General features: G+C 42.7%; 1 protein-coding gene across 3 annotated transcripts in view; it reads right to left on the minus strand.

The window, feature by feature from the left end:
• LOC131038929 (V-type proton ATPase subunit a1) overlaps positions 1–27,011 on the minus strand; it is a 134,429-nt gene that overhangs the window by 104,492 nt on the left and 2,926 nt on the right. For 2 of the 3 annotated variants that reach the window (XM_057971532.2, XM_057971531.2), the window contains exons 2-4: positions 13,275–13,319; positions 12,569–12,691; positions 12,367–12,474 (exon numbers count right to left, since the gene is read on the minus strand). In XM_057971532.2, coding sequence (XP_057827515.1) covers positions 12,367–12,474; positions 12,569–12,691; positions 13,275–13,319 — 276 coding nt within the window. Of the gene's footprint in view, positions 1–12,366; positions 12,475–12,568; positions 12,705–13,274; positions 13,320–27,011 lie in introns of all 3 variants that reach the window. The other variant, XM_057971533.1, reaches the window with a different exon arrangement.

The raw sequence follows: 27,011 nt of genomic DNA on the forward strand, positions 1-27,011 counted from the left end.
AATGGAATTCCAAGGTTTTCTAATACCTTCCCCTAGCTTCCCAAACCGAAATCCATCAGTTATTCATGATTAAAATGCTTAACAAACAAGTTTTTAGCTTTTCCCCCCAAAATGACACTAGCCACTATTTTCAAATTTTTGAATTTAAAACTCTTATGAAATGGACTTCTACCCCAACCTAATGACTTCTAAAGGATCAAAATGATTTATCAAATAGGTCTAAACACCTTTGAGACCCTTCCCAATTCTATATCCATGAAACCCTATATTTGGTCCTATGGCCTTATTAGGTCCATTAGGACAATTAATCATTACATTAGGATCATTACAATAAAATGCCATAATTGGCTTCAAGACATCATAATTGAGTCTATTAGACCCATACACCTCCTTGTCATGCTTCCATGGTGTCCTCCAAGTTGTCTTCATGCCTAGTGCCCCTGCACCATACTCCCCACCAAACAAAGAACTCTTGTCCCAAGAGTGACCAGTCTTGTGCCAACCACTTAATGATGATGTCTTCTGATTTTCAATAGGGAAAAGGTACTCTCCAAAGGTAATCTTCCTCCTGCTACAACCTGCATTCACTTTACCAAAAACATTAGTATCAAAAAGCTGATTTTGAGTCCCTTGTCTAGGACCTTGTGTCTTCACCTCTTCTTGCCTCTTCTTATCATTGTTCTGATCTGATATCATCTGCAAACTCAGAGGTTTAACCACATCTCTCTTCTCAATCACCGGGCAATCAATACCCCCAACTCTTATGCTATTGAAACTACAACCATGCTGCTCCTTAAGACTGCTATTTTGCTGCAACTTTGTTTTGTTCTTCCAACCGGTATCATTGTCCTCTTTACCCTGCTCACACAACCTGATTTTGTCTCCAAAACAAATTACATTATGCTCATACTTCTCCCTACAAGGCAAAGGTGTTAAACAATATCTCTTACTACCCTTATGCACCAAGTATGTATTTGTATATCCATCATGGATTATCCTCCTTAAATATTGCCATGGTCTACCCAATATGATATGGCCACAAGTCATAGGTATAACATCACATAAAACATGATCATGATATGGACCAATTGAGAAATCAACATAAGCCCTCTGACTAATCATTACATGCTGCTCTTGACTAACCCAAGTGGCATTATAAGGATTAGGATGATCAAATGTTTGCAATCCCAACTTAGAAACCATATCAAATGAAACAAGATTATCATGTGAGCCAGAATCAATAATCAACTTACATATCTTACCCTTACTCAAGCATTGTGTCCTAAAGATGGATACCTGATTTGATGTTTGCTGCTGCAATTTACCTCTTCTGATCATAAGAAAATCTCCCTCTGTTATAGGATAGGCTTTCAATGGTTCTTTGTCTTCTTTCTTGTCTTCTTCTTCACATGTCAAATGAACTCTTCTATCTTTGCCTCTATCAGCTTCATCCCATTTAGGACATTTGAAAGATGGATGTCCAACTTCATTACAATGGTAACACCTACCTGTGAATACATGTGATCCTCTTCCACTACCAAATCTACCTCCTCCACTATAACTATAACCACCTCTTTGTTCTAATGTAGACTCTTTGTCCTTATTGTCTTGTCCTTGTGATTCATTTGCAGACCTTCCTCCTCTTCCTCTCATGGATCCTCTACCTCTTGTGCCTCCTTGTCTCTCTTGTTTTCTCTTCAACTTCTCCTCAGCCCTTATTGCAAGTTGAAAACAATCTCCCAATGTTTGTGGAACATTCAACCCAATCTCATCCTGCAAATTATATCTTAGCCCATTCAAATACCTTGCTACCTTTTCATCTTCATCCTCTACTCCTCCTCTAATGCTCAGTTTATGAAATTGCTCTGTGTATGTCATCACATCCATGTCTCTTTGTTTCAAGTTTTGTCTCATCCTCTTTGTTTGTATAGCAAAATCTGATGGTAGAAATTGTGCCTTCATCATTGCTTTCATCCTTTCCCAACTTGTAATCTTATTCAATCCTCTTGCTATCCTCTCAGCCTGCATACCACTCCACCATGTTAATGCTGTTCCCCTCAACTTTGCCTTTGCAAATTTCACCTTCTTGTCATCATCCGTGTCTTCCAACTCAAAGTAGTTTTCTAAGGCCTCTATCCACCCTAGCACTTCCTCACTATCCATTCTTCCCTGGTAAATAGGTAAATCAACATGTCCTTTCATTACTCCACCTTGTACTGCCTTTAGTAGTCTTACCAACCTCTTCTCTTCAAGGTCTACTATCTCTTCCCTATGCTCTTCATGCCCACTTCCTTCATTATGTGAGTCAAGATGTTCATTGTTTTCATCCACCCTAGGTTGTTCTCTTTCCTTCTCTAAGGCTTCTATCCTTGCAGATAGTTGCACTCTCTCCCTTCTCTCTCTTTCTCTTGCTGCTTCAAGTTCTCTCTTTTCCCTCTTCTCTCTTTCAAGGGCTTCCTTTAACTCTTCAATTTCCCTAGCCATTTGATTCTTCGGTGTCATCTTGTCAAAACCTTCCCAAAGAGATCTACTCACTGCTCTAATACCAATCTGATGCAGAGGGTCAGGGGTTTTAGGTGATTTCAAGAAAAGATGTTTTCAAATGCTTCACACTCCTTGTAGTTACCTAGTGTTTCCAAGGCACCTTAATGGTTTTAAAAGGGAAAATCTCAATCCACTCTCCACAATGACTCCTAAGGTTGTTAAACACCTATTCCAACCCAATCCAACAAGATTCAACTAGTTTCAAAGGTTCAAGTCTTCACCATGCTCTCAAACCCCACTATGTCTGCTACTAGCCCTAGAGCCTCAATTAGGCCACCTGAGGCTGAAATAAATTGTTTTCTCCAACTTTTCCCAAATAACTCCAAAAAAAAAAAATATTTTCAGACACCCTTTTCGGCTTACTACAACATATCAAAGATTTAGGGTAGGTTGTTTTGGACCGTGCCTTTGCTGTCCTAAGATTGGGACAAATTTGCTTACCAAAAACCCAAGTTTTACAAAGCAAGTGTAAGAAATAATTCCTCCCCAATATTGAAACTCGCAACAGTGTTTAGTTATGCCTCAAAACTAAGTAATATCCAATAAAATTGGTTCTATGTGCTCTTTTAATGTGCAAACCCCAAAACCCTCACCATTAAGCTCCAAAACTGAGGATTTTCTAATTAAGACCTTTCCAATCACTTCCAGGGCTCATTCAAAGTCCCTACACCATCTCCTTGGTCATATTAACCAACTTCAATCATCAAACTACCCTCTCCAAGAGGTAGATCTTCTGCTGCTATAAGTTTGCTATGCTTCCTACTCACTTCTCCCTCATCAAACTCATGGTGTACACCTGTTAAAACACACTTCCTGCAAATTTTTTGGTTAGGATCATAATGTACATGTTATATAGAGCCTCCTCTATGAGAAATAGGACCTTACATCCATAGAAAGGCTCCAAATTGCATTTTGGGCCTTCAATGCCAATGATACAACTCAGAAAATTTTAGGACAGTCAGCACAAATGACAAAATCTGAGCAAAACCTGCTACAAAATCATTCCAAATCACTTATTACAATGTTTAATGACTGCCCAAGGCTTATACCATGAAAGATCAATCACTTTCAAGCAACAAAACACAAGAAATTGCAAGAAAATGAAGGTTTTATTCACTTTTTCTGTTAAATCCGTACAACATCCGTACTGTAGCATCCAACCACACCAAAATGGAATTCCAAGGTTCTCTAATACCTTCCCCTAACTTCCCAAACCGAAATCCATCAGTTATTCATGATTAAAATGCTTAACAAACAAGTTTTTAGCTTTTCCCCCCAAAATGACACTAGCCACTATTTTCAAATTTTTGAATTTAAAACTCTTATGAAATGGACTTCTACCCCAACCTAATGACTTCTAAAGGATCAAAATGATTTATCAAATAGGTCTAAACACCTTTGAGACCCTTCCCAATTCTATATCCATGAAACCCTATATTTGGTCCTATGGCCTTATTAGGTCCATTAGGACAATTAATCATTACATTAGGATCATTACAATAAAATGCCATAATTGGCTTCAAGACATCATAATTGAGTCTATTAGACCCATACACCTCCTTGTCATGCTTCCATGGTGTCCTCCAAGTTGTCTTCATGCCTAGTGCCCCTGCACCAAAAGGGAGACTTGAATCCCACCCTAGGTTGTCCATAAGTAGGAGCAATATGTGCCCATGATGTACACACCCCTATGAAATGCACCCAAAGTATTTGAGATGATCAACTCAATCAAGCAATTAAAGAATCTTGAAAGTGATAATTTCTTAAAATTTGACTAAGTACTGGAGAAGTCACTTGGATTTTTTGCAAGTACTACTACATAATTTGCCCATGCTAATCCTATTGATTTGTGAAACCAACTATGCATCATGCACTTAAGATGATTGATGACTAATCTAGCCTATGACTTTTGTGCAAACATCCTTGCATTATGCGCCCTATGTTGTGAAGTAGCATGTGTATGGTGCGCCCAAGTATCTTCACCCCCAAGCATGCTTAAGTGATCCTAAGACAACACATTTGATCAAGATGCCATTAGGTTCGGAAGCAAAAATGTAAAATTTTATCTAAGTGTGGGTATGGATGCACAGTGCAGTACCCCATGTATTTGGGGCCCATGTTGTGCATTGTTGGATGTATTTTGTGCCCAAGATCATGAGCCTCTAACCTTACTCAACAATGACCTAACCAAATACACTCCAAGGGCAATTCAATCCATTAGTTATAGTGTCAAATGACAACTTCACAAAATTTGCCTAAGTGTAGAGGTGAGCGCATAGTGCAAGGTCACTTGCACAATGCGCCCAATGTTGTGCCCTCCTACATGCAAATTGTGCCCATGTTAAGACTCCTTAGGGCACCTCCAAAACAATCCAATGACCAAGTCAAATGTCAAACTCTTCCGAGAATGGCTAGGTTGGCAATGAATCATGAGTTCAAAGACAAATCCCATCAAAACTTGGCTAAGTCTAAGGATGGGTGCGTTGTGCAGCTCCGTCTGTATTTTGCGCTCAAGTTTGTGCATGACAGGGTGCATTTTGTGCCCAGACAAAGAGGGATCAATTCCACCAAGTCTTAAAGAAAGCTTAGCCCAAGGTGATTAGGGTGGTAAATTTAGAGGGAGCAAGGAAGTCAGCTTGATGTTTGCAATGAAAATTTGACTAAGGGTTGGAGGTCTACTTTGTGTGAACACTCAATGTCTAGTGCATACCCTCATGCATTTGGCACCCACATTGTGCATGCTTACATTTGTGGTGCGCCTAGGTCTTCACATCTCAAAACATCCTCAAAGTGATCCCAAACCTAATCTAAATGCACCCAAGGCAAGAAATTAGATCAAGAGGCTATAAGTTTGATATCAACATTGTGAAATTTTGCCTAAGTCCTACCTAGGGTGCATAGTGCATACCCTTGTGCATTATGCGCTCCATGTTGTGCAAGGTCACATGTAAAATGCACCCATCATGATGAGGGTAGGGAGTCAAGTTAGTTTGAGAACAAAACAAAAGGAAAGGATGATCAGTGCTTGCAGCATTCAAAACTCAGAATGGCAGAATTAGACTTGAAAACCTGAAAAGTTGGCTAAGTATCAAACCCTCTTGAGCGCATTATACACTCCCAACTGCATTTTGCGCCCAGCTTGCTGTGCACTTGACCATGCACTATGTGTTCAATGCCATTTGTGCATGTGGCATTGCATTTTGTGCCCAATGCAATCTGTGCAGATCACACTACACAATGCACCTGAAAGGTAGAAGGAAACACATGATGAAAATTAAAACCTAATCAAAGGTCAAGATTGGACATGAAATCAGGAATTGGCTCATCATTTCACCATCATTTGGACTATATATCAGATTGGAGGTTGGCAAAATCAATATCAAGTGTGTTTGATGACCTTTTGTTTGTTTTGCAGGTGACTAAAGAAGAGGAAGAAAGCATAGGCTGTGGATCACACCAAGGGAAGATAGCATCAAAGCCTTCAACATGATAGAGAAGATTCACTTCATTACAACACAACCTCAAAGATTCAGGACATTCAAACATCAAAGGAATCAACAAGAGCATCAAAGGTCTAATATGCAAGAGAGTGAAGGTAGTGAAGGAAAGGTAACTACAACATGAAGAAGTTGAGTCTCAAGCACAAGTGGCCTTACAACAACATCAAGGTTGAAAGCTTCATCACATAAGGAGATAAAGATGCTACAATATGGAGGAGAGTCGACATGAGGAAAAGACCTTATTACAATCTTGAATTTCCTCCAAAACTCCAAGAAACATTGCCAGTATAACAAGCAAGTAGTCCAAGACAAAGGCTTCAAGATGAGAGGATCCAAGATCATTGCAAGTATGGAGAGTTAATGCATTACACAAAGAAGAAATTGTTTGCCCTCTCGGGTGACTAACTTAAAACATAAAGCACGTAATGCAGAACAATAACGCCATAGATATCAGATGCAATATATCAGATGTTATTCCATTCATAATCGTCCCCCCCGTCAAAAGTTACATTCGGAAGTATATAAAGATACCGAGGGGGTGCGAACGCCAACCGTCGCACCGCAACTACCACTCTGCGGTTGCCAACTAACCAAGACAAGTACAACTTAATTAACTAGTCTTATGTTTGTGTACAATAATGCCGCTAACATCATCCCCCCCAAAAGAAAAGAAGTCCTCTCCGGACGACTAAATACAAAATAGAGATGACATTAAACAGCACTGCTGATGCCAGTCGAGCTTGGAACCCACACACCTACTGCGTCCTCGAACCCATACACCTGCTACGTCCTCGCCTGAAAACCCTTGGCTACTACCATCCGATGCTCAAGTGCCTCTTTGACATCATAGTTCTCTTGTGCCTAAACCAAACTTGTCTGCAAAACATGCTTTTCAGTCTCGGCCTCCACCAACTGCTACTCAAATGATACTATCTCCCTAGCCAATTTGTCCTTGATAGCCATCGGCGTTGCTCTCTCGGCATCCAACTCCTCGGTACGCTGAGCTAAGTCTCACGCTAGTACTGCCTCCAACCTGGTGGTCAGCTCCTCCCGAGCCTTCTGTGCATCCACCAAGGCAACCTCACGTCCAGCCGAGACATACTCCAAGTTCCTCAAAGCGTACCATTCCTGCATGGAGGTGGCCACAACCCGCTGGCACAACCTTCAGAACCACACGAAAGTCCATGGCGTGCATCATTTCTGTGATATTTTATGATGTCAAAACCCTTCTTCTACACTCTAAATTTCCAGTGTCCTAGCTCCAGACTCCATCGAATGATTTTAAATCTCGTCGTCATTTTTTTTTTTTTCACTGTAATGTCCCCGACCCCAATGGCACCCCAGCCATACAAACTCCCCGTACGGTCAACAACAACACTGACACCGGCAATCCTGCAGCCACCTTCCCATGCGGTCAACACCCCTCCACCCGTACGGTTGTGTTTGTTTGTGCGGTGCTGCGCTTATGGCTACGTTGTTGTGCGCGTCTCTCCTTTTTTTTCTCTTCTTCTGTTTTTTGTTTGGCGTGGGCTGCGTGTCTTTCTTCATGCATGAGTTGCATGGTGCGGGATTTTTATTTCTTCCTTTTAGTTTGCGCGGCTTTAACCCGCGGCGGCGTCCACCGCACGACGGTGGTGCCCACCACCGTTGGTGTTGCCACCGTACGGTGGTCCCACTGTTCGATGGTTCCACCGCACAGTGGTCCCACCGTTGGTGGTCCACCGCACGATGGTTCCACCGTCAGTGGTCCCACCATCGATGGTCCACCGCACGGTGGTCCCACCGCCGGTGGTCCACCGTACGATGAGCCTCCTTTTCTCTCCTTTTTTTCATACGGTCGTCGTACGGACCACACGGATTCTTTTTTATATATATATATATATTTTTTCCCAGTCGTACAATCAACTACCATACGGACCCATACGGCCGTACGTTTTTGTTTTTTTTCCAATTTCCCAATTTAGTTGTCTAGAGAGTTGTCGGCTCGGGTCCCCTGTCTCTGGGATCGCCCTTCATCCTTCTCGGTTTTCCTCACCCAAGAGTCTCCCGCGTTGGTCCCGTGCTTCTCAAGTCACCTGCCCGGCCTCTCAAGTCCCCTTCCATCCTCTCGGGTCCCCCTCCGGCCTCTCGGGTCTCCTGCGTGCTTCGCATGGTAGGGTTTCAATTTGGATCCATTGGTGGCAAGTCTATTTCCAATGGCCATCCGAAGACCTGGAACCACAAATTCTACGGCAACCACGGTCTCCTTCCCGTACATAAGAAGAAGAAGAATAATAAAGATTTTGAAGGTTGCGGCCTTCCACACAGGGTTCCAATCGTTGCCAATAATCTTGGGATTATCTACGTCATCAAGGTTTGAGGCGTCTCCCTTCCAATATTCTCTGTATTCCGACAGGTACACCTCCTCTGTTGCTTGCTCTGGTTCCTCTACTTCGAGCCTGTAGCTCTAGAACATTTCGTAATCCTCCATCTGCCAGTGGAAGAGCCCGTTCAATGACCCTGTCTCATCCTCGGAGCACTCTTCTAGTTTGAGAATCCCTTCGTCGTTGGGCTCCCTTCAACCCCGTCCTTCGTTCCTCAGGTTGCCTTCTCCTTCACCCTCCGATTCCGAAGATGATGCCAGTTCCTCACTAACCAACTGCGTCCCGAGGTCTATGATAAACTTCCTTCCTCCATTCTCCGTAGACAGAGTGTTCTTCTTCCAATTGTGGGTGGCCTTGGCTGCCACCAGCCACCCTCTCCCTAAGATCGCATCATACCCTTTTTTCTTTAGTGGGATTACCACGAAGTCCAAAATGAAGGGTTGCGTCTCGATGGTAACTTGTTGGCCCATCAGTGTCCCGATGGGTTTGATTCCATGCTGATCTGCTCCGAGCAGATTGAATGTAGATGGCCACAGCGTCAGCTTCCCCAACTTCCGCCAGGTTTCTTCTGGAAGAACATTCACTCCTGATCCACCATCGACGATGGTATCGGTTAGAATGGTGCCAAGGATACCCATCTCCACAATGGTCGGGTTCCTTCCAGTGTTAACTGCCAGCAGCATGGGGTCTATTGCAGACCCCCCAAGAACATCTGTGCGGTGGTTGGTATTGGTGCGTGGTTGGGAGAGATTATTCAGCAACGTCGTTCGTAATTGAGGCATTGTCTGGAGGAGGTCCTGTACCTTCACAGGCACCTCCAGTTTTAATTTTAAAATTTGATTTAGTATAGCATCCTCCGCCTCCGATCGGCTGGAAGTACTCGCCGTACCCTTCGCCTTCACCCTTTCTCGTATCTCTTTCTCAACTTCTTCCCGTGCTTCCCGTGCCCTTCGCTTCTCCATCTCCGGGTCAGGGCACATTGCGTGTCTGGCTTGGGCGCGGGTTACGACCAGCACTTCCTCTTCTTTGGTTTCCTCGACATTGAGCAAGTTGACGCCGGACTTCGAGCAGGTGGCGTCTTCGTGGTCTCTCAGTCCGCACCATTTGCACAAATATTGTGTGGCCTCTCCCTTCGGGCAATCTCGGGCGAAGTGCCCCCACTGGGTGCACGCTCTGCATTGTACCATCGGTCGACCTTGGGAGTCGTATTGGATCCGGCTCCTTGTGTTGTTATTGTTGTTATTGTTGTTATTGTTGTTTCGTCCTCCCCGCCGGTTATCTCGGTAGCCTCCCGAGGTTGCATTGTTATTCGCTTGTTGGCCCCTACCCGCTAGTGCGGACATTGTGGCCTGCTCCGTGAACAACACCTGGTTCATTTGCGTATTCCGGGTTTCATGTTGTATGGGCACTCCTTGGTGGAGTGTCCCATCACTTGGCAAATCTCGCAGAATGCCTTCTTCGAGCAAGGACCCTTTGTGTGCCCCTCCTCTTTGCACTCAGTGCACCATATGTCCCCTTCAGTCTGACCGGTGCTTCTCATTGTTTTGAATTCCCTCCTCATTCGCTCCATGTCTTTCTGGAGCGCTTGCACCCATTTGCCAGCCTCGCTGTCGCCACTGCTTTCCTGTGACGAGTCATCCTCCTCAAACGAGCTATCCTTCTTCTTCTTTTTCTTCGATGTCTTGGTCTCGCTCTCGAGATCCATCGCTCTATTGTATGCGTCTTCGTACGATGTAGGTGGAACGATTTTCATCTTCTTTCGGAGGGAATGCTTTATCCCTCCACGAACCATCGCTTTTTCAACCCATCTGCTGGTTGACTCTCCATTTTTCCCAATAGTTCCTTCAGCGGCTGACTATAGGCTCGGACAGTCTCGTTCTTGTTCTGCTTCGTTCCATAGATCTCGGCAACTATTCATTGTCATCTCTCAGGAGGCGGAACTCTATCCCAAACTCCTTCTTCAGGTCGGGCCATGTGCCGACTTTGGCCTTATCCATGTCTGAGTACCAGTCTATGGCCACTCCCCTTAAAGTTGTTGGGAACTGTGTTACCCATTCGTTTTGGTTGGTAACATCGTTCGCTGACCATATGGTTTCGCACGTTCGACAATGGCGGACGGGATCTTCCTTCCCATCACCATTGAACTTCGGCAGTTTCTGTTTACTCCCCATCGATGGGGGTCGTCTTCCTGGAGGTGGTTGTGGCTGTGTCTGTGCCCCTGCGTCGCTCCCTCCGATGCCGGTGGTGTGTCCTGCGTGGGTGACTGGAGGTACGGTGTTTTGCCTGTCTAGTGTGGCACCTACCGTACGGTTATCCTCCCCTTCGTTGTCACCCGCGCCCACTCCTGGCTCCCTTTGGTGATCCTCACTTTGTGGTGTAAGGGATAAGTTTCTGAACCGATACCGGGTCTCTTCGACTAGATCTCTCCTTAACCTTGTTTCCTCCAGAAACTCTTCGTGGCTCCGCACCCTACGGTGTTCTGGCAACGCGTAGAAATTTTCGTCAGCTTCTGCACCCTTCGTGACACCTCCTTGGTTCCCCTCAGGCCACCCTTCGGCAAGTTGTCTCAGCCTCCGTCTATGTTCTACTTGTTGCTCCAGAATCAAGGCCCTCTGCGCAGCCTCCCACTCGTCTGTTTCTGCTTTTTTATTTCTATCTTTATTTAATATATTGGGCATAAATCACTTCCGTACATAGCAAGCACACGTCATGTACACAAAAAAAACTTTTATTATTTTTCCTTTCGGCCACAATTTATCTCAACATTGTGTCGGGATTATTACAGGGTTCAATTTCCCCTTCGCCTCTTGCCATCACGCTCTGCGTCCCACGACGATTGTTCCGTTTGCGCGTCATCGGCCTCTGGGTTAATCTCACCGATGGGTAGGCCCATCGTGTCTGTGCGCCATCCGCGTTTTCCATTCCCGAGTACATCTAGGCAACGACACCAAATGTTTGCCCTCTCGAGTGACTAACTTAAAACATAAAGCACGTAATGCAGAACAATAACGCCATAGATATCAGATGCAATATATCAGATGTTATTCCATTCATAATCGTCCCCCCGTCACAAGTTACATTCGGAAGTATATAAAGATACCGAACTGCGTAGTCAACTGAACTTTTGTGAAAACTTAACTTCTATCACTTCATGCTCATTGTTCATGTGGTTGATGTGCATTAGTGATATGAAAATATTTCGTTTATCCTTAAAAAATTGCACCAGTTTTGTGTAGTTGTTCCTTGATGGCGAAACAAAGCTTAGTTTGGTCACACCTAATCAAGGATCAGTTCCTACATTTTCAGGATTAGATTAGCTTTCTTAACCCTTAATTCCTTTTTCTATTTGTTTTCCAAGTTAAGTCTTCATGTTCCAGCAAGATTCATGCAAAACTTAAGTCCCCCTTGTGATTCTAGCAATATCACATCAAATACACTAAGTCTATCCATGAATAAAGTCAAGACCTAATAGTATAAACCTTAGAGTCATCTCATTTGATCACGAAGCTTAGCATTTGAGAGGTCTTTGTTCAAGAGAGGATAGAATACATTGGTATTTTATTTTGTGTTCGAGGTGCATAAAAACACACCAACAATTTGTTGCAAAAAATGTCACATTAAAAGAGGTGTAACTAACCACATATTTAGTTCAGCATCATTGATGACCATTTCATTTCCAACTTCACAAATCAGTCTCAACTTCTTGATTACCTAGGTAGAATTGTAGAAATTTTCATCTTGCAAGTTACACTTTATCTTCCAAAATCTATCATACAACTTCTGGCTTTTGGTCTAGATCCCCACAGGCCCACAGAGTATTCAGTTATAAAACTAAGACCAAGATTTGTATTTGAAAAACTGCAATCACCCACTGATAATATTCCAACCACTGTTTTTTCTGTCAATAAACAAGTAATCACTATAAGGAAATGATGGGACGGTACAATATCCAAGCTTACCTTTTCCAGCACCAATGTAAACTCTGACAACTCACTATAAGTACGCTGCAATTTCTCATTGTTTGCATTTATTTCTTGAAGTTCTGCCTCATACTCAGCAAGTTGTGCCTGCAGACATGTAAGGTACAATATTACTAACGACTACAAATATGTTATAGTAATTCTCTTACAATAAGTAAAATGAGAAAATCAATTTAGATACCTCCAGGTCATCAAAATCAATGTCCATTTCAAGTAGAGGCCCATCTGAAGGACATAGACCAGATTTACTTATTTGCTCTCTAAAGAAATGCAATTTTCTCAGCATCTCCCCACAACGTTTAACCTGCAAAACACGCCTAGAGAAATTTCTAGTGAAGTTGCTCGTAGATGTTTTTACACCCCACACAAAAAAAAAAAAAACTGTGAGGCACTTACTTTTATATACAAAATATTTACTCAAAAAGAATCAATGGTTAATAACTAACTAAAAACCTTCTTTTGATGTTCAACCCTAACATCAGATTTTAATTGACATACAGTCTTTACAGTCTAGACATAAAAATTATTTCAGCTCCTACTGCCTAGCTACATGCAAAGAGTTATATAAACTTTTAAGCATGTATTAGCACTATAAGAAAGGACTTAGAACTAGTCATCCCCAAAACTCAGCCCTTACTGTCTAGCATGCGTTAGTCTGGCCATCCTGTGTCACCCCCAAAAATGGCCCAAAAAAAAACTCATCCCCTAGTGTCTCCATCCCAGAAACTTGGGGTAATATGGTCATACACCTTGTTTAAAAACAGCTCACATGCATTCAATAATCAAAGACTATCAATAAGATTTTCAAAGTTTACCAGATGCCAAATTCCAAAATAAATCTTGATATGCACAAGAAAGATATGTAGACTAAGAAACAATAAGCGTACCTGATTAGCATAGGTAAGTTGAAATGGACTCTTATCTTTATTCAACTGTCAAAACAATTGCAGAGAACAAAATAAGACTCTGAGATTTTCATGCTTCCAAATCATAAAGGAATAAACTTAACTCCAAATAATTGATAAATGAAAAATGTAGCATAGAAACACACAAGCCTAACAAATAACAGAGCTAGCAAACAGAAACAACATCACACACATGATTATGATATTTCTAGTACTTTCTTTGCAATGAGAACAAATAAAGTAATTAAATAACAAATGGTTGCTATTACCATGTCTAGGTAAACAGGAAGTAACTTAATATCATCTCATAGCATTAAGAAGATTCCATCCATGTCACTATCCATGAGCATATCCTTTGGCAACAAGTAATTTCTATGAAGAAGCACAATGCTGCATACTCATGAATATTTATAAGGAAAGCAAATCAATGTAAATGCTTCAACTTGCTAATAAACTTGTTAAGTTAATATTTAATAAAAAAAATGCTATGTTATATCTACTATGTCTTATTTGATAACAATATTTTTAGTTAATGTGAAATTGTCTATGGCCAAAAGAGGCATTCTCATTCCTATGCCCTATCTATATAAATCCACTGGTCTTCGTTTGTGAACATGTATTAAGTAGATTAAAAATCATCTTCGACCAAAAGAGGTGTTTTGATTCCAAAAAAAACTTGCACCACTAAAACTAAAAGCTTACAGCTAAAAGAGAAATATATTTTATCGGAAAACATGTAATGTTCAATCTGAAACTCTAAACCTAGTCTTAATCACACAAAGGACAAAACACTGCAAGCACTGAACACAACAACCATTTTGGAGACTTTGATGAAGCACCTCCACCAATTCTCCTTGCTCACCCAAGAAACACCAAATTGACTCCATCAATGGATCTCCTAACTATCAAACCTGCAAAACCTTTGTACAACATAAGAGAACATAAAATATTCCCATCCTCCATTCACAATGAGAGAACAACTTTTCTCTAGGAGTCCACATTTCCTCCGAGTGTGTCAAAATCCCTCCCCTAGTGCTGCATATGAGAGAACAACTCTCCTCCAAGAGTCCATTTTCCTTTGAAAGTGTCAATATCCCTCCTCCAATGTACAAAAGAAACTGAACCATGGTGAATACATTAACTGCACCCACAAGTTCTTCTGTGAAATGACAAGTCCTCCCTTGCTCCAAGAAGGAACACAAATGTGAAATGGTGCTTCTCATGCAATGTATCATCTTTGACTAAGAAGCTAGCTTGAGCTGATAATAATCCTCCATCCTCTAATGCCTCCAACCTCCAATCTAATATGCTTAGTCCTTACTAGCCAAATGCTTCCAATAAGATAGCCCTGAGAAAAACAAAATCCCAAAAAGGAAGAGCTCGAGAAAATAAAGCCCTATACCTTCAATTGCTCTAGCTTATTGGAAGCCTCTAACAGGGTCATCTGCAAGTTGAAGCCCCAGCTATTGCAAAAACCCACAAAGAATGCATTGTTAGCAATCTTTTGCTTGATCTTCTCGAGCAACAGCAGCTTGGCCGCCACAATCCTTTATTTTTCAGTCTTTCATGTTTTCTTTTAAAATGAAACATATTGTTGTTGAGTCCTAGAGGATGGCTAGCAGTTCCCTATCGTTTCCAACGTTTCCTCAAACATCCATGGGAATGTTTCCTACATTTTGCAGATTTTGGGGATAGTGGGGGGACGTTTCACCTGTCCCCACATCCTCCAGGCATTTCTGAGCGGGGATGGCACCAATGCAGCTGGGGACATGTTGTGACCTTTTCACACATCGCCCCATTGCTAACGGGGACCCCCTCTTTGTCGGCTTTCTGCGTTGTTAGGTTAGGGTTTTGGCTGCTTAGTGGGCAATTTTGCGTTTCCCGTGCTCCAGTCTCGGAGTTTTGATCATGCCTAGTGTCGTCTAGGGTTTTTGAACTTATAGGATCAAGTTGCAAACGTTGATATTTTAATGATCCTAAGTTTTGCCTAAGTGTTTGACCTTTCGAGTGTTAACGTGTTTTTAAACACACGCATCAGTGATTTTAAAGTGCCAAGGTATTCACAGACCTTTTGGAGTTGTTTTCTCGCTCCTAAGGTATTATTTAAGTTGATTTCGCACTTTATTCCAATATTTTCCTAGTGTTTCTCTTATATTTTTGGAAAATTAGCCTAAGTCCGGTCAAATTTAAAGTTTCTAAGCGATTTTGAGTGGTTAAAATGATAAAATCCTAAGGGAAATTCATATTCTAGGGGTTAAAGGGTCAAATTCCATGCTAGAGGTGTTTTTCCCCTCACATTTCAGACTACCCAACCCATTCCCCCACTCAAAATCCATACTACACATGGGTTTCCCCTGGAATCCACACTGGCTACTATTTTCCCCCACTGTTTATCCATACCCAAGTCGAATTTCCCCTAGAAGTGCTAAAATTTGGCTAAGTGTCAGGATTTATCCAGACTGCCATTGATTTTCCACCAGGAGTGCGGGCTGAAGTGCAGACAACATTGAGGATGATTCCATGCCTGGATCGATTTTCCACCAGGATTTTTGTGACAACTAAGTGTGGATTTTTGTCTAGATTTTCATCCAGACAGAGGTCGATTTTCCCCTGAGAGCATTTGTAAGGATTTTTGTCCGGATTTTCATCCAAACAGGGATTGATTTTCCACTGGGAATATTTTGAAGAGTTTCGAGTCTAGATTTTCATCCAGACTGAGGTCGAATTCCACCAGGGAGGTTTTTTCCAAGTTAAATGAGTTTGGAGTGTGGATTTTTCAATCCAGACTGCCATCGAATTTCCCCTGGGAGTGATTGTTTGCAAGTGTATTTTTGTTTGGATTTTTGTCCAAGCTCATATCGATTTTCCCCTGGGAGGTTTTTTTGTGCATTTTGATGAAGTTATGCATGGATTTTTGTCCAAGCATATATCAATTTTCCCTTATGGGGAATTTTTTGACGATTTTAATGATTTTTAAAGGGATTTTTCAATCCCAACCTATATCGATTTTCCCCTGGAGGCTTAATTTTGATTTAAATTGCAATATTTTAATAAAGAAGCCCCATTTAATTGTTTTTAAATAATTATTAATGATTATTTAAAATTTAAAAGCAAAATTTAATAACTTGCAATAATCATTTAATATTTGAACCTTCTAGAAGCAAGTTAGGTTTTCACCAAGCAAGTATTTATACAAGTGTTTTATCCCGCATTGCTTGTGTGGTGAAAGTGAGAGGTGAAAGCAAATATATGAGAGGAGACTTAGCATTATTTTATTATTATTTCTGTCAGGTGTCTCCATCAAAGCGATTTTTCTCCAAGTTGGGCAAATTTTTAGCAAGGCGTTTTTGTGAAGTGTGGGATTGAGGATTTATTTTCTTCCATTTTTTCCAACTTGCTGATCTATTCCCCTTGGCTGCCATTAAAGACCAGTTTCAGAATTTCGATTTTGCTAAGTTTGGCGATTTTTTTCAAACTTTAGCATTTCTTGGTGAAAATTGGCAATTTCATGTTTGGAGACTTAGGCGATTTTTCCTCCACCATTTTGCTTGTTGTTCAGACCTTCATTGCTGCAGATCCAAGCTGCCATTAACAACATTTTCAGATTTTCAGTTTGGCGCCATAGTTGGAAAATTTCGATTTTGCTTGGGAGGTGATTTGGTGCCATATTTTGGTGATTTTTATTCATGCTTGGTGGCTGCCATCATTTCCAACTTGCTGATTCGCTTCAGATTTAAGGTTTGCTTCAGATTTTGACCTCCATTAATGGCTGCCATTAATTTTCAGACTTAAGTTTTTATTGCCCAGCCAATTCCAACTTAGGCATTTTGCATTAGGAGGTATTTTGTGGAGTTTTCTGTGCATTTTTTTGACCATTTTATCGTTGTTACAGGTCTGAAAACTCCATTGTTAGGCGGTTGTCCTCATAAATTTTCATTTCCAGCCACCTAACCATTTTGGCGATTTTGCTTGGAGATGATTCCTTAGCCATTTTTCATCATTTTCAGGGATTTTTGACTAGTTTGCAAGGTGCTGGTAAGTCTGAAGTATTCAATTTTCAGACTTGTGCTCAAAAATTAAATTTTTACCAGCCACACTTACATTCCTGAATATGACTGTTTTGGTCATTAGAACTGATTTTAAACTGATGCGCATTTTTCAAGATTGCAACATGTTTTAAAAGTCTAATTTTCAGGTTGTCTTCAGAATTGTTGACCTCCATTGTTGACTGCGGAAGGTGTCTTCAGACATTCATTGTGTGAAAACACAACCTTTCACACCTTTCCTTAGTCATCATTTATCCGGTTACTCCTTTGCATTTTAACTTGCATATTTTCTAAGCATAAGGAGGTATTAATGAAATGGAAGGCTTCCATGCCTTGTGTTGTCACACTTTGAACTTAATTGCTAAAATTTACCAAGTGAATGGATTATTTTCCTGACTCCATGCTCTAAATTAGCTAAATCTTTAGAAAGTCGGGAATTTTATTAAAAGAACATTATTTATTTTCCTAAGTCTAACTTCGAGCTTCGTACAGGTGCGATGTCAAAGTCGGGATATAAGGAAAGGAAAAAACTATTGAAGATGCTCGAGATTGGATTTTATCCAGAGCTTAAGATTTCATCCAGATGGAAGGAGATCACTGATACAAACATGCATTTCCTAGACTTCAATCAGATGCAGCGTCGGATGTTCAGAGTCAGAGATCAAGTTCCTTTCCCAGCATATGCGAATGTTATGAAGAGTGGCATTTTCCATGCCGCTGGATTTCCAGTCCATACAGTGCAGTGAGCTTATCCTAGAGTGTGCGCGATGTTACGATCGGCTCACAAGAATGATCAAGAGTCCTAAGGGCGTTGTCATCGCCTACCTTGTTGAGGATGCTATTACAGAGGTGTTCGGAATTCCACGCGGAACAGACATGAAAGATGTGACCAAGGAGGATTATGCAGAAAGATACATGAAGAAGATGGGTGTATGCAAGAATTTAATTAACAAAGAGTGGATGATTGAGCCTAGGTCTCATCATTCCAAGGCTCCCAAGACACTTATGTGCATAGATTTTATGGAGGAATATAGTGATTTGATATTCCTACTCAACAGAGTGATGGGGATGCCGCAGGGAGCAATATTTGATGGATGGATGTTCTACTTCATCCAGGATTGTCTTAGAGGAACACTAGTGAATTGGTCCAAGATTATAAATGACAACCTGGATTTTCAGCTGAGGAATGTAGAGTGGTCCAAGTCATTCGCCATGACTTCCTACCTGGTGTACCTGCTTGCACGGTTTGTTTCATACAGAGGATTAATATGCAAAGGTGAAGTCGGGAATGGGCAAGGACAGTTCAAGAGTCATGAGTGCTACCCCCAGCTGAGCATGTATAGAATTGAAGACTATAAGAGAGTGAATGATGCATTCACTATGTACATCACACGGATGCTGCAAGGCGGAATCCATAGAAGATTGTCCAAGGAGGCAACAGAGTTAATAGAAAAGTATGGATCGTGGTATATACAGTTTCCCATTTTCACATACCTAAGGATTCATGGGTTTCAATCCGAACCCTACAGACTTCCTAGGTATCCAGCCGACAGAATGATATTGTTGGAAGTGGTGAGACAACTTCTAGAGTTCGATGTTATTCAGAGAGAGAAGCACAGGACAGGCATGACATTCCCTATTTCAGTTGGGAAGACGTCAAAGGTTTGCCAGTCCGCCATAGCCACCAGCACTGCGAGTGAGGAGCTTATATTCTATCGATTTGCTACATATAAGAAAAGAGAAGAATGTGGTCCAAAATGTCAATGGATTTCATGAGGAAGTGTGGACTTTTCCTCATTCCTGATCAGGTATTAGATGATAGAGATCATACACATCCACAGTATGAGAGTGAAATGAAGAAGACAATCCTATTGCCTAATTCGTCAGAGTCAGAGGAGATTGACCTAAATATATTGATGAGAGAAGTCTTGAATTTCTCCCGCCTATGGGTCAATATACAAATGAATAAGTTAGTTGACATGGGTGTTCCCTTCACTTATGAAAGGATGAAGCCAGAAGAGTCTACTTTCGAAGATGATCAGAGGATTATCAGTGATGTTAGGATTCATGCAGACGAAAAGAGTCAAACTCCCAAGAGAAGGAAGAACACGTCAAGAGAAGTCAAGGCCAGAGGGAAGAAGATTGAGGAGGTGAAGAAGAAACAGAAGACTATCATTCCTCCACTTATCATTCCTTCACCCCCTCCCAGTGTCTCATCAATCAAAGTGATTGAAGTAATAGAACAGAATAAGGAGACTCAGCAGTGTTCCAACACAGTGATACTACCAGAGAATATTCAAGAGTTCCATGCCACAGCGACATCTGCACCTCCTGATGAGAATAATGATCAGTCGGAATCCCCTACTATCCTTTTGGAAGTTAGCTTGGGAAATGAGGTATATGATTGGACCAGGAATAATCCTGATGATAATGATGATGTTATTTCGGCATTGAAAGGACTTGATCGAGAAGTATGTCTCGATGATGGTATGGAGATGGCTGCTATTCCTGAATGGCTGATGAGAAGTATGGAAAAAAGTAAACAAATGATAGAGGTGCAGCCTATTGATGATATTGATGACTACCTAGCTAGGAGTGCTAAGGAGAAGGAGCCCAAGAGAGCGGAGATTTTATCGCACATAGCTAGAGATGAGACAAGAATGCGGATTGCGCAGATTGTTGTTCCTATTGCAGGCGTGATAGCAGACATTGCTACTCCTATAGATTCCCAGATCACTTCACTCACCCTTGGTCGTACATCCAGAAAGTAGGAATTCCAGGAGATTGGTGAAAACCTCCAGGCAATCGATGCAAGGTTAGGCAGAGCGATTGCGGAGAATGAAAGGTACAGAGAAGAGAATATCAGACTTAGAGAGTATATTGCAGGGACAAGGCGTGAAAATCCCACCCTTATTTCCCCTATTGCAGTTGACCATGGAATACATTCACACTGCGAGGTAGCGAGAGGTACACACTCAGAGGTGGAAAAGTGGATTGAAAGCACAAGAAAGCAGGCAGACGATTTCCTTACTCAATTTGTCCATGCATATGATAGGACAACAGGGCTTGTATTCAAAATCCAGTATTTGGAGGGAGTTTGGGAAGAATTCCGACCTATCCAAGAGATGACTATTCCACGCCTCCAGGCTTTGAAGAAGATTCCTGATTCCACCTTGGTCAGCGAGAACATTGTGCACAATGGAGACAGATACGATTTCCATGGCTGGTATTGTTCATTAGCCATGAAGAAATCGACTTATGAGAACACCCAATCGAGTTGTATGGAGATGGAAGGATTAATTCAGGACATTCAGATGAAGATCCTTGCCTCGATTGAGGAATTATTGGGTGTTGATGTTAGTGATGCTAGTGGTTTACACTTAGCCGAATTAAGAGACAAGATGAAATTTATGTATTTTTGCCAGTTGGACTTTTTGAAGAAGAGTCAAATAGACGACTTGGTCTCTTTGTTGATTCATGTTCATAGTTTGCAGAAGCTCATGCCAGAATGGGAGAACACTTTGAATGCTTGCTCGGATTCACTGGACGTGATTGATTTACAACAGGATACCTTGCCTAGCATTTCCATGGAGGAGTTCGATTCAGTATTGGCTAGATTCTTGGAGTATGCTAGGAGAGAGAGAGAGATGCAGGGAGGAATCTTCTAGAAGATTCCCTATTTGATGACTAGGTATCTTTTCATTGGGCCATATGTTGGTAGCACCATTTTTTATGTAACCCTAATTAGGGCAATTCTAGGGTTTTGTTGGCATGATCTCGACCATTGATCTTAGATCAATCTTGGCCATCCACTTTGTAAGAGACTCTATATATGCCTCCTTGTCTCTCATTTGTAAGAGAGAGTTTTTGTAGAATTGTTGGTATATGCTACAGCTATTTGAATCCTAATCATTGTTCAATTGTTGGTGATTTTGCTCTTCAAGTGTTGTATTTGCATTCATGATTCTCAATTCCTCCAAGTTAGATTAGAATTTAGATTAGAATTTATTTTCACGTATGTTAGCTTGAGTGGAAGATTTGTTGAATTTATTTGTGTGGAATCCTTAATCCATACCACTAGCCTCTTGCCGCTGGTAAGTGCACCTTGTGTGGTCAACTACAATTTGAGTAAGCATAACTTCAACTATTACTCGTCCCTTGACAAGCATCAACTGTTTGCCCTCTCGGGTGAATAACTTAAGACATAAAGAACATAACGCAGAATAATGTCGTAAATAGCAGACAAAGTATATCAGATGTTCTATTCATAAATAAGTGTCTTTTACAAGTTACATTCCGAAGTATAAAAGGGTACCGAGGGGGTGCGAGCGCCAACCGTCGCACAGCAACTTCCACCCCTCGGTTGCCAACTAACCAAAACAATTACACATAATTAACTAATGTTATTCCCGTGTACAATAATGCCACCAACATCATCCCCCCCAAAAAGAAAAGTCGTCTCCAGGCGACTTACAAAAATGGAGATAATGCAACCGATACAATATACATATCTGAAAGACTAGGGAGGGGGCTGAGAAAGCGTCCCTGAAGCAGAAGTGTGAGATGTCGGTGTCTGGTCCGCCAAGCGGGCGCGGAGCTCATACACCTGCTGAGTGCGTGCAGCCACATCTCGTTCCGCCACCAGTACCTTCTCTAAAGTTGTCTTCACCATGTGTGCTGCTTCGAGCAACTCCTTCTCTTTTGTATCCACTGCCTCCATCGCGCAAACCAACCGAGTCTGCTCGACTGCCAGACGAGTCTCTACCTCGGCCTTCGCTGCCCGGGTCTCAGTCGTCTCTGTGCGGGCCATCTCTAGCTGTGCCAACAACTGCGCCCTCTCGGCTGCCCATGAGGCCTGTTGACTGGCCACCTCCCTCTCCAATGCTACTCGGGCAACCTCCCTGACTGCAGACTCCTACTGTGTACGCCTCAATGTATAATAGGCATCCCGGTAGACCTGCTCGATCTCGCGGACAACTGCCGTCACCCGACTCTCCACAACGGGCTGACGCAGCCTCCAAGCCTGGAGCATCTCCTCTGTCTCCGCAGTCGGCCACCCCTGAGACTCAAAGCAGGTGACCCGGGTTCGTTCCCCGACAACGGCGCCAAATGTTTGCCCTCTCGGGTGAATAACTTAAGACATAAAGAACATAACGCAGAATAATGTCGTAAATAGCAGACAAAGTATATCAGATGTTCTATTCATAAATGTCTTTTACAAGTTCATACATACACTCTGCCAGTAACGTGGCCCAGTCATATACGATGCCATTCATCAGCCCATTCATCAGCATAATCTGAGGGAGGGCAATGTCTGACGCCCTACCCGACCCTGTCAATCTACTCTTGATGACATCCATAATGCATCTCCAGTGGCCCTCTGCAACAAAAGTCTTACGGATTCCACGACTCTTCGTGGCTCTAGCCACGCTGTCCAACTCTGTTGTCATCAAATTCCAGGAGACTAATTTAATCCACCTCTGTTACCGATGGGTACGCCTGTGCCAGCATCTGGAGTAGGCGGCACCTATATTCCGGCCTTCGGGCAGAGCCACACACCTGTAACACTTGGTCCCCTCCAGCACGAGCACCAGGGAGCACCATCTAGCCCAACCACAGCGGCACTTACCGAGGACATGGCAGAGTGAGGGACGGAGGAGTCACCGCATCGAGTAGTGGTCGTTGAAGAGCAGGGGCCGACGGAGGTGGAGGATACCGAGCCTCACGTGCGGTTGGACGTCGTGGGTAGTGACGCTATGGTGACTGTTTCTGCTTCGTTGTTGGAGGAGCCGACGACAGCGAACCATCCCCCGGTCACGGAGATGCGTGCTGACCTCGAGGCTATGCAGAGCTGGCTCACACAGCGGTTTCAGATGACACTGGCACAGCCGGAGGGAGCTATTGTATTCTCACCGTGTCGAGAGACTAGAGCGGAGGTAGTCGACTTGGATGACTCGTCAGGGGACGCACATGGACTCACAGTTGGGAACGAGGCGAGGGAGGTCGCCTCTACTGGGCACGCACCAGGAGATGGTGCACCTTCGGTGGCGGAGGCGGTACCTTCACAGCAGGATACAGCAGTGACCGTTCCACCAGGGACTTCACAGCCTTCGGCACAGACGGGGGAGGATGTTGAGACCTATCTCGCTGACATGGCTGATATGGTGACGAGGGGTAGGCGGGTGGTGGCCGCCGCCCAGACACAAGCATTGCAACAGGTGGTGGTGGAGCTAGAGCAAGTCTTACAGTTTATGCGGGTGGGCTGTCCAACAGCCTTTTCTACCTGCTTTGAGTCTCAGGGGCGGCCGACTACGGAGACAGAGGAGATGCTCCAGGCTTGGAGGCTGTGTCAACCCGTTGTGGAGAGTCGGGTGACGGCAGTTGTCCGCGAGATCGAGCAGGTCTACCAGGATGCCTATTATACATTGAGGCGTGCACAGCAGGAGTCTGCAGTCAGGGAGGCTGCCCGAGTAGCGTTGGAGAGGGAGGTGGCCAGTCAGCAGGCCTCATGGGCAACCGAGAGGGCGCAGTTGTTGGCACAGCTAGAGATGGCCCGCACAGAGACGACTGAGACTCGGGCAGCGAAGGCCGAGGTAGAGACTCGTCTGGCAACCGAGCAGACTAGGTTGGTTTGCGCGACGGAGGCAGTGGATACAAAAGAGAAGGAGTTGCTCGAAGCAGCACACATGGTGAAGACAGCTTTAGAGAAGGTACTGGTGGCGGAACGGGATGTGGCTGCACGCACTCAGCAGGTATATGAGCTCCGCACCTGCTTGGCGGACCAGACACCGACATCTCACACTTTTGCTTCAGGGACGCTTTCTCACCCCCCTCCCTAGTCTTTCAAATATGTATATTGTATCGGTTGCATTATCTCCATTACTCTCAATTCTTAAATCAAAACATGTCTTTATTAATTCATCTGCTCAAGTACAACTCGTGTCAATGACACTTTTATTTGAAAATAAGAAGTTCACGGTTCAATTCCCTCCTGGCCTGGCGCCATCTCTTTCCGTTTCCCGTTGGCTATTCTCTTCGTAGCGTTGCAGGATTTGTTGTCATCGCTCTTCCTGGGCAATCTCCTCCAGGCGGGCCTGTTGTGCCAGCGATGCCTGTGCAAGCAACCAGGGGAGGTGGTTCATCAACCGGTTTACTGTCGGGCTAACCTCCAGCGCTGTCCACACGGCACTTGGTGGGATTTCTGCCTCCGCCGCTTCTCGTCGAACGTATGTCTGAATGGCGAACTAGAGCAAAATTGAAAATTCTCGCATTGCCATGTCTTCTCCTGTGTAAAGTTATATCCGCGCGTCATCGGCCTCCGGGTTTACTTCACCAACGGGTAGGCCCATTGTGTCTGTGCGCCATCCGTGTCTTCCGTTCCCGAGTTCGTCTAGGCAACGGCGCCAAATGTTTGCCCTCTCGGGTGAATAACTTAAGACATAAAGAACATAACACAGAATAATGTTGTAAATAGCAGACAAAGTATATCAGATGTTCTATTCATAAATAAGTGTCTTTTACAAGTTACATTCCAAAGTATAAAAGGGTACCGAGGGGGTGCGAGCGCCAACCGTCGCATAGCAACTTCCACCCCTCAGTTGCCAACTAACCAAAACAATTACACATAATTAACTACTGTTATTCCCGTGTACAATAATGCCGCCAACATCAACTTGGATGGTGTCAACGTTTGATGGTGATAGCCTAAAAATCTTTTAAGTATACCTTAGACGATTGCACTAAGCTTGTGTCAATACCTGATTGTGAGACCTGGCCTGGTTTGATTCCACTTTATCCATTCATCATTTCCTGCATTCCTAGGCTTAGAATAGACTTCCTAAACCCTATTCCTTTTGTCCTTTTTTTAGTAAGAAGTAAATCCAGAGCCATATTGATAAATCTTAAGTTGTCAGCACACCTATTCCGTATCATTCATGATAATCCAAACATTTGCGTAAGCCCCTAAGTGAAACACAGCAATTCACATCAACCATTGAGTTACCCACTCGTCAAGACCTGACATGTAGAAACCTTGGAATCATTTTAGTTGATCTTATTCTTAGCATCTAAGGTGATTTTGTTCAAGAGAGGGTAAATTACCTTGGTATTTTATTCTGAAATGTTTTGTGCATAAAAAACACATCAACAGGACACATCCCTGAATTACATTGTTGTTGATTGATACGGTGTTATAGTGATATAGAAGCAATTGTGAAAACGTCACCATTCCACAAGATCCATGGCTTGATAGCTTCCCATGCTTTATGAATGTTTTGGCTAAAAAGTTCTTTAAGATTTATCAAGGGAATGAAAGTCAAGGCCAATTCAACTTGGTCTACCATAAAGGGAACCTACAGAGGTACAAGTCATTAAAAAGACTTTCTAATCTTCATTGCCACCACAAGCACTCACAATCCATTTTGCACAAAGCACAATTCCCTATCAATTCACATCACTAAGCCGTAGGCCACCAAAATCTTGTGGAAGACAACATAAATCCAAAGCCACTATGAAAACCCTTGTTGCAGTCAGAATTGGCCCAAAAAAAATGACACAGTAGACTTTCTAGCTTGGGTAAGATGCCTTAGAAGACACCCAAGAGAGTAATAAACATGCATGGCAACAAGAACTTTGGAGCAAATTTGGATTTTACCAAAAATTAAAACCAGCTTGGTAATCTAGTATGCTAATTTCTACTCTTGACTCCATCAATCACATATCGTCAAAAGCATAGATGGGCAAGATTGAAAGGCAAAGGGGATCCCAAAAAAATTAAAAACCTTCCTATTGTTAATCTCCAAATGGACTAGGTGCCTGGCTCAATTGGCAAGAACTTACTATGGTAGGCACGAGGTCCAATCTCCCCCTAGCCCACATGATACCAAAGGCCGTGTCGTGCCAATGACACTAATAACATTAAAAAGTTTACCAAGTGCACTACAGTTTATAGGGGGGATACATGATTCTTGCAATCTTAGAAAAAAGAAAGAAAAAAACCTATTTGCTTCCAAACATATAAAGCCAAATTAAGCAAAGGAGTGATGGGTAACCTATAAAATCGAGTTTTACTTCATTGAATATTGGAGCAAAAACTCAAGCAAAAAGTGGCAAGAAACTTAAACACTTGCTTAATGTTGTCTTAATCCTCAATAAGAGTGACAAAAGAGTTGTCAACAAAATGACCATTGACAAGATAATGGGTTTGTTGCCTAAGAGGGGAATTCCTTTGGCATGTCTTTGTGAAATGTAAAGAGACATCCAAATCCTTCAGCGGCCAACAGATAGGGCACTGGCACAAAAGGGCAGCCATGACAAATAGATCGGAAGAGTCCAAATTGCTCAGATTGGATTCTATTCACAATAAGGCAAGAAAAAGCAACAACAAACATTATCTTAACCATCTAAAGAAAGTCAATGCCAAAGCCAAGTGTAATGACTATGGCCTAAATGAAAGGCCATCCAATTCTATCATAGGCTTTCTCAAAGTCAATTTTGATAAAATTTGCTTGTTGGTTGGACTTCCTAGCTCATTCCATAACTTCCCAAAAAACAATAATGTTGTCTACGATAAATTTGCTCTTAGCAAAACCATTTTGCCTTGAGTGCACCACCAACAAGAGGAGATGTCAAATACAAAGCATAAAAGCCTTCCCAATGATCTTGAAGGAGACAT

Source organism: Cryptomeria japonica, chromosome 3 (genome assembly GCF_030272615.1).
Source record: "Cryptomeria japonica chromosome 3, Sugi_1.0, whole genome shotgun sequence".
In the NCBI taxonomy this organism is placed as follows: domain Eukaryota; kingdom Viridiplantae; phylum Streptophyta; class Pinopsida; order Cupressales; family Cupressaceae; genus Cryptomeria; species Cryptomeria japonica.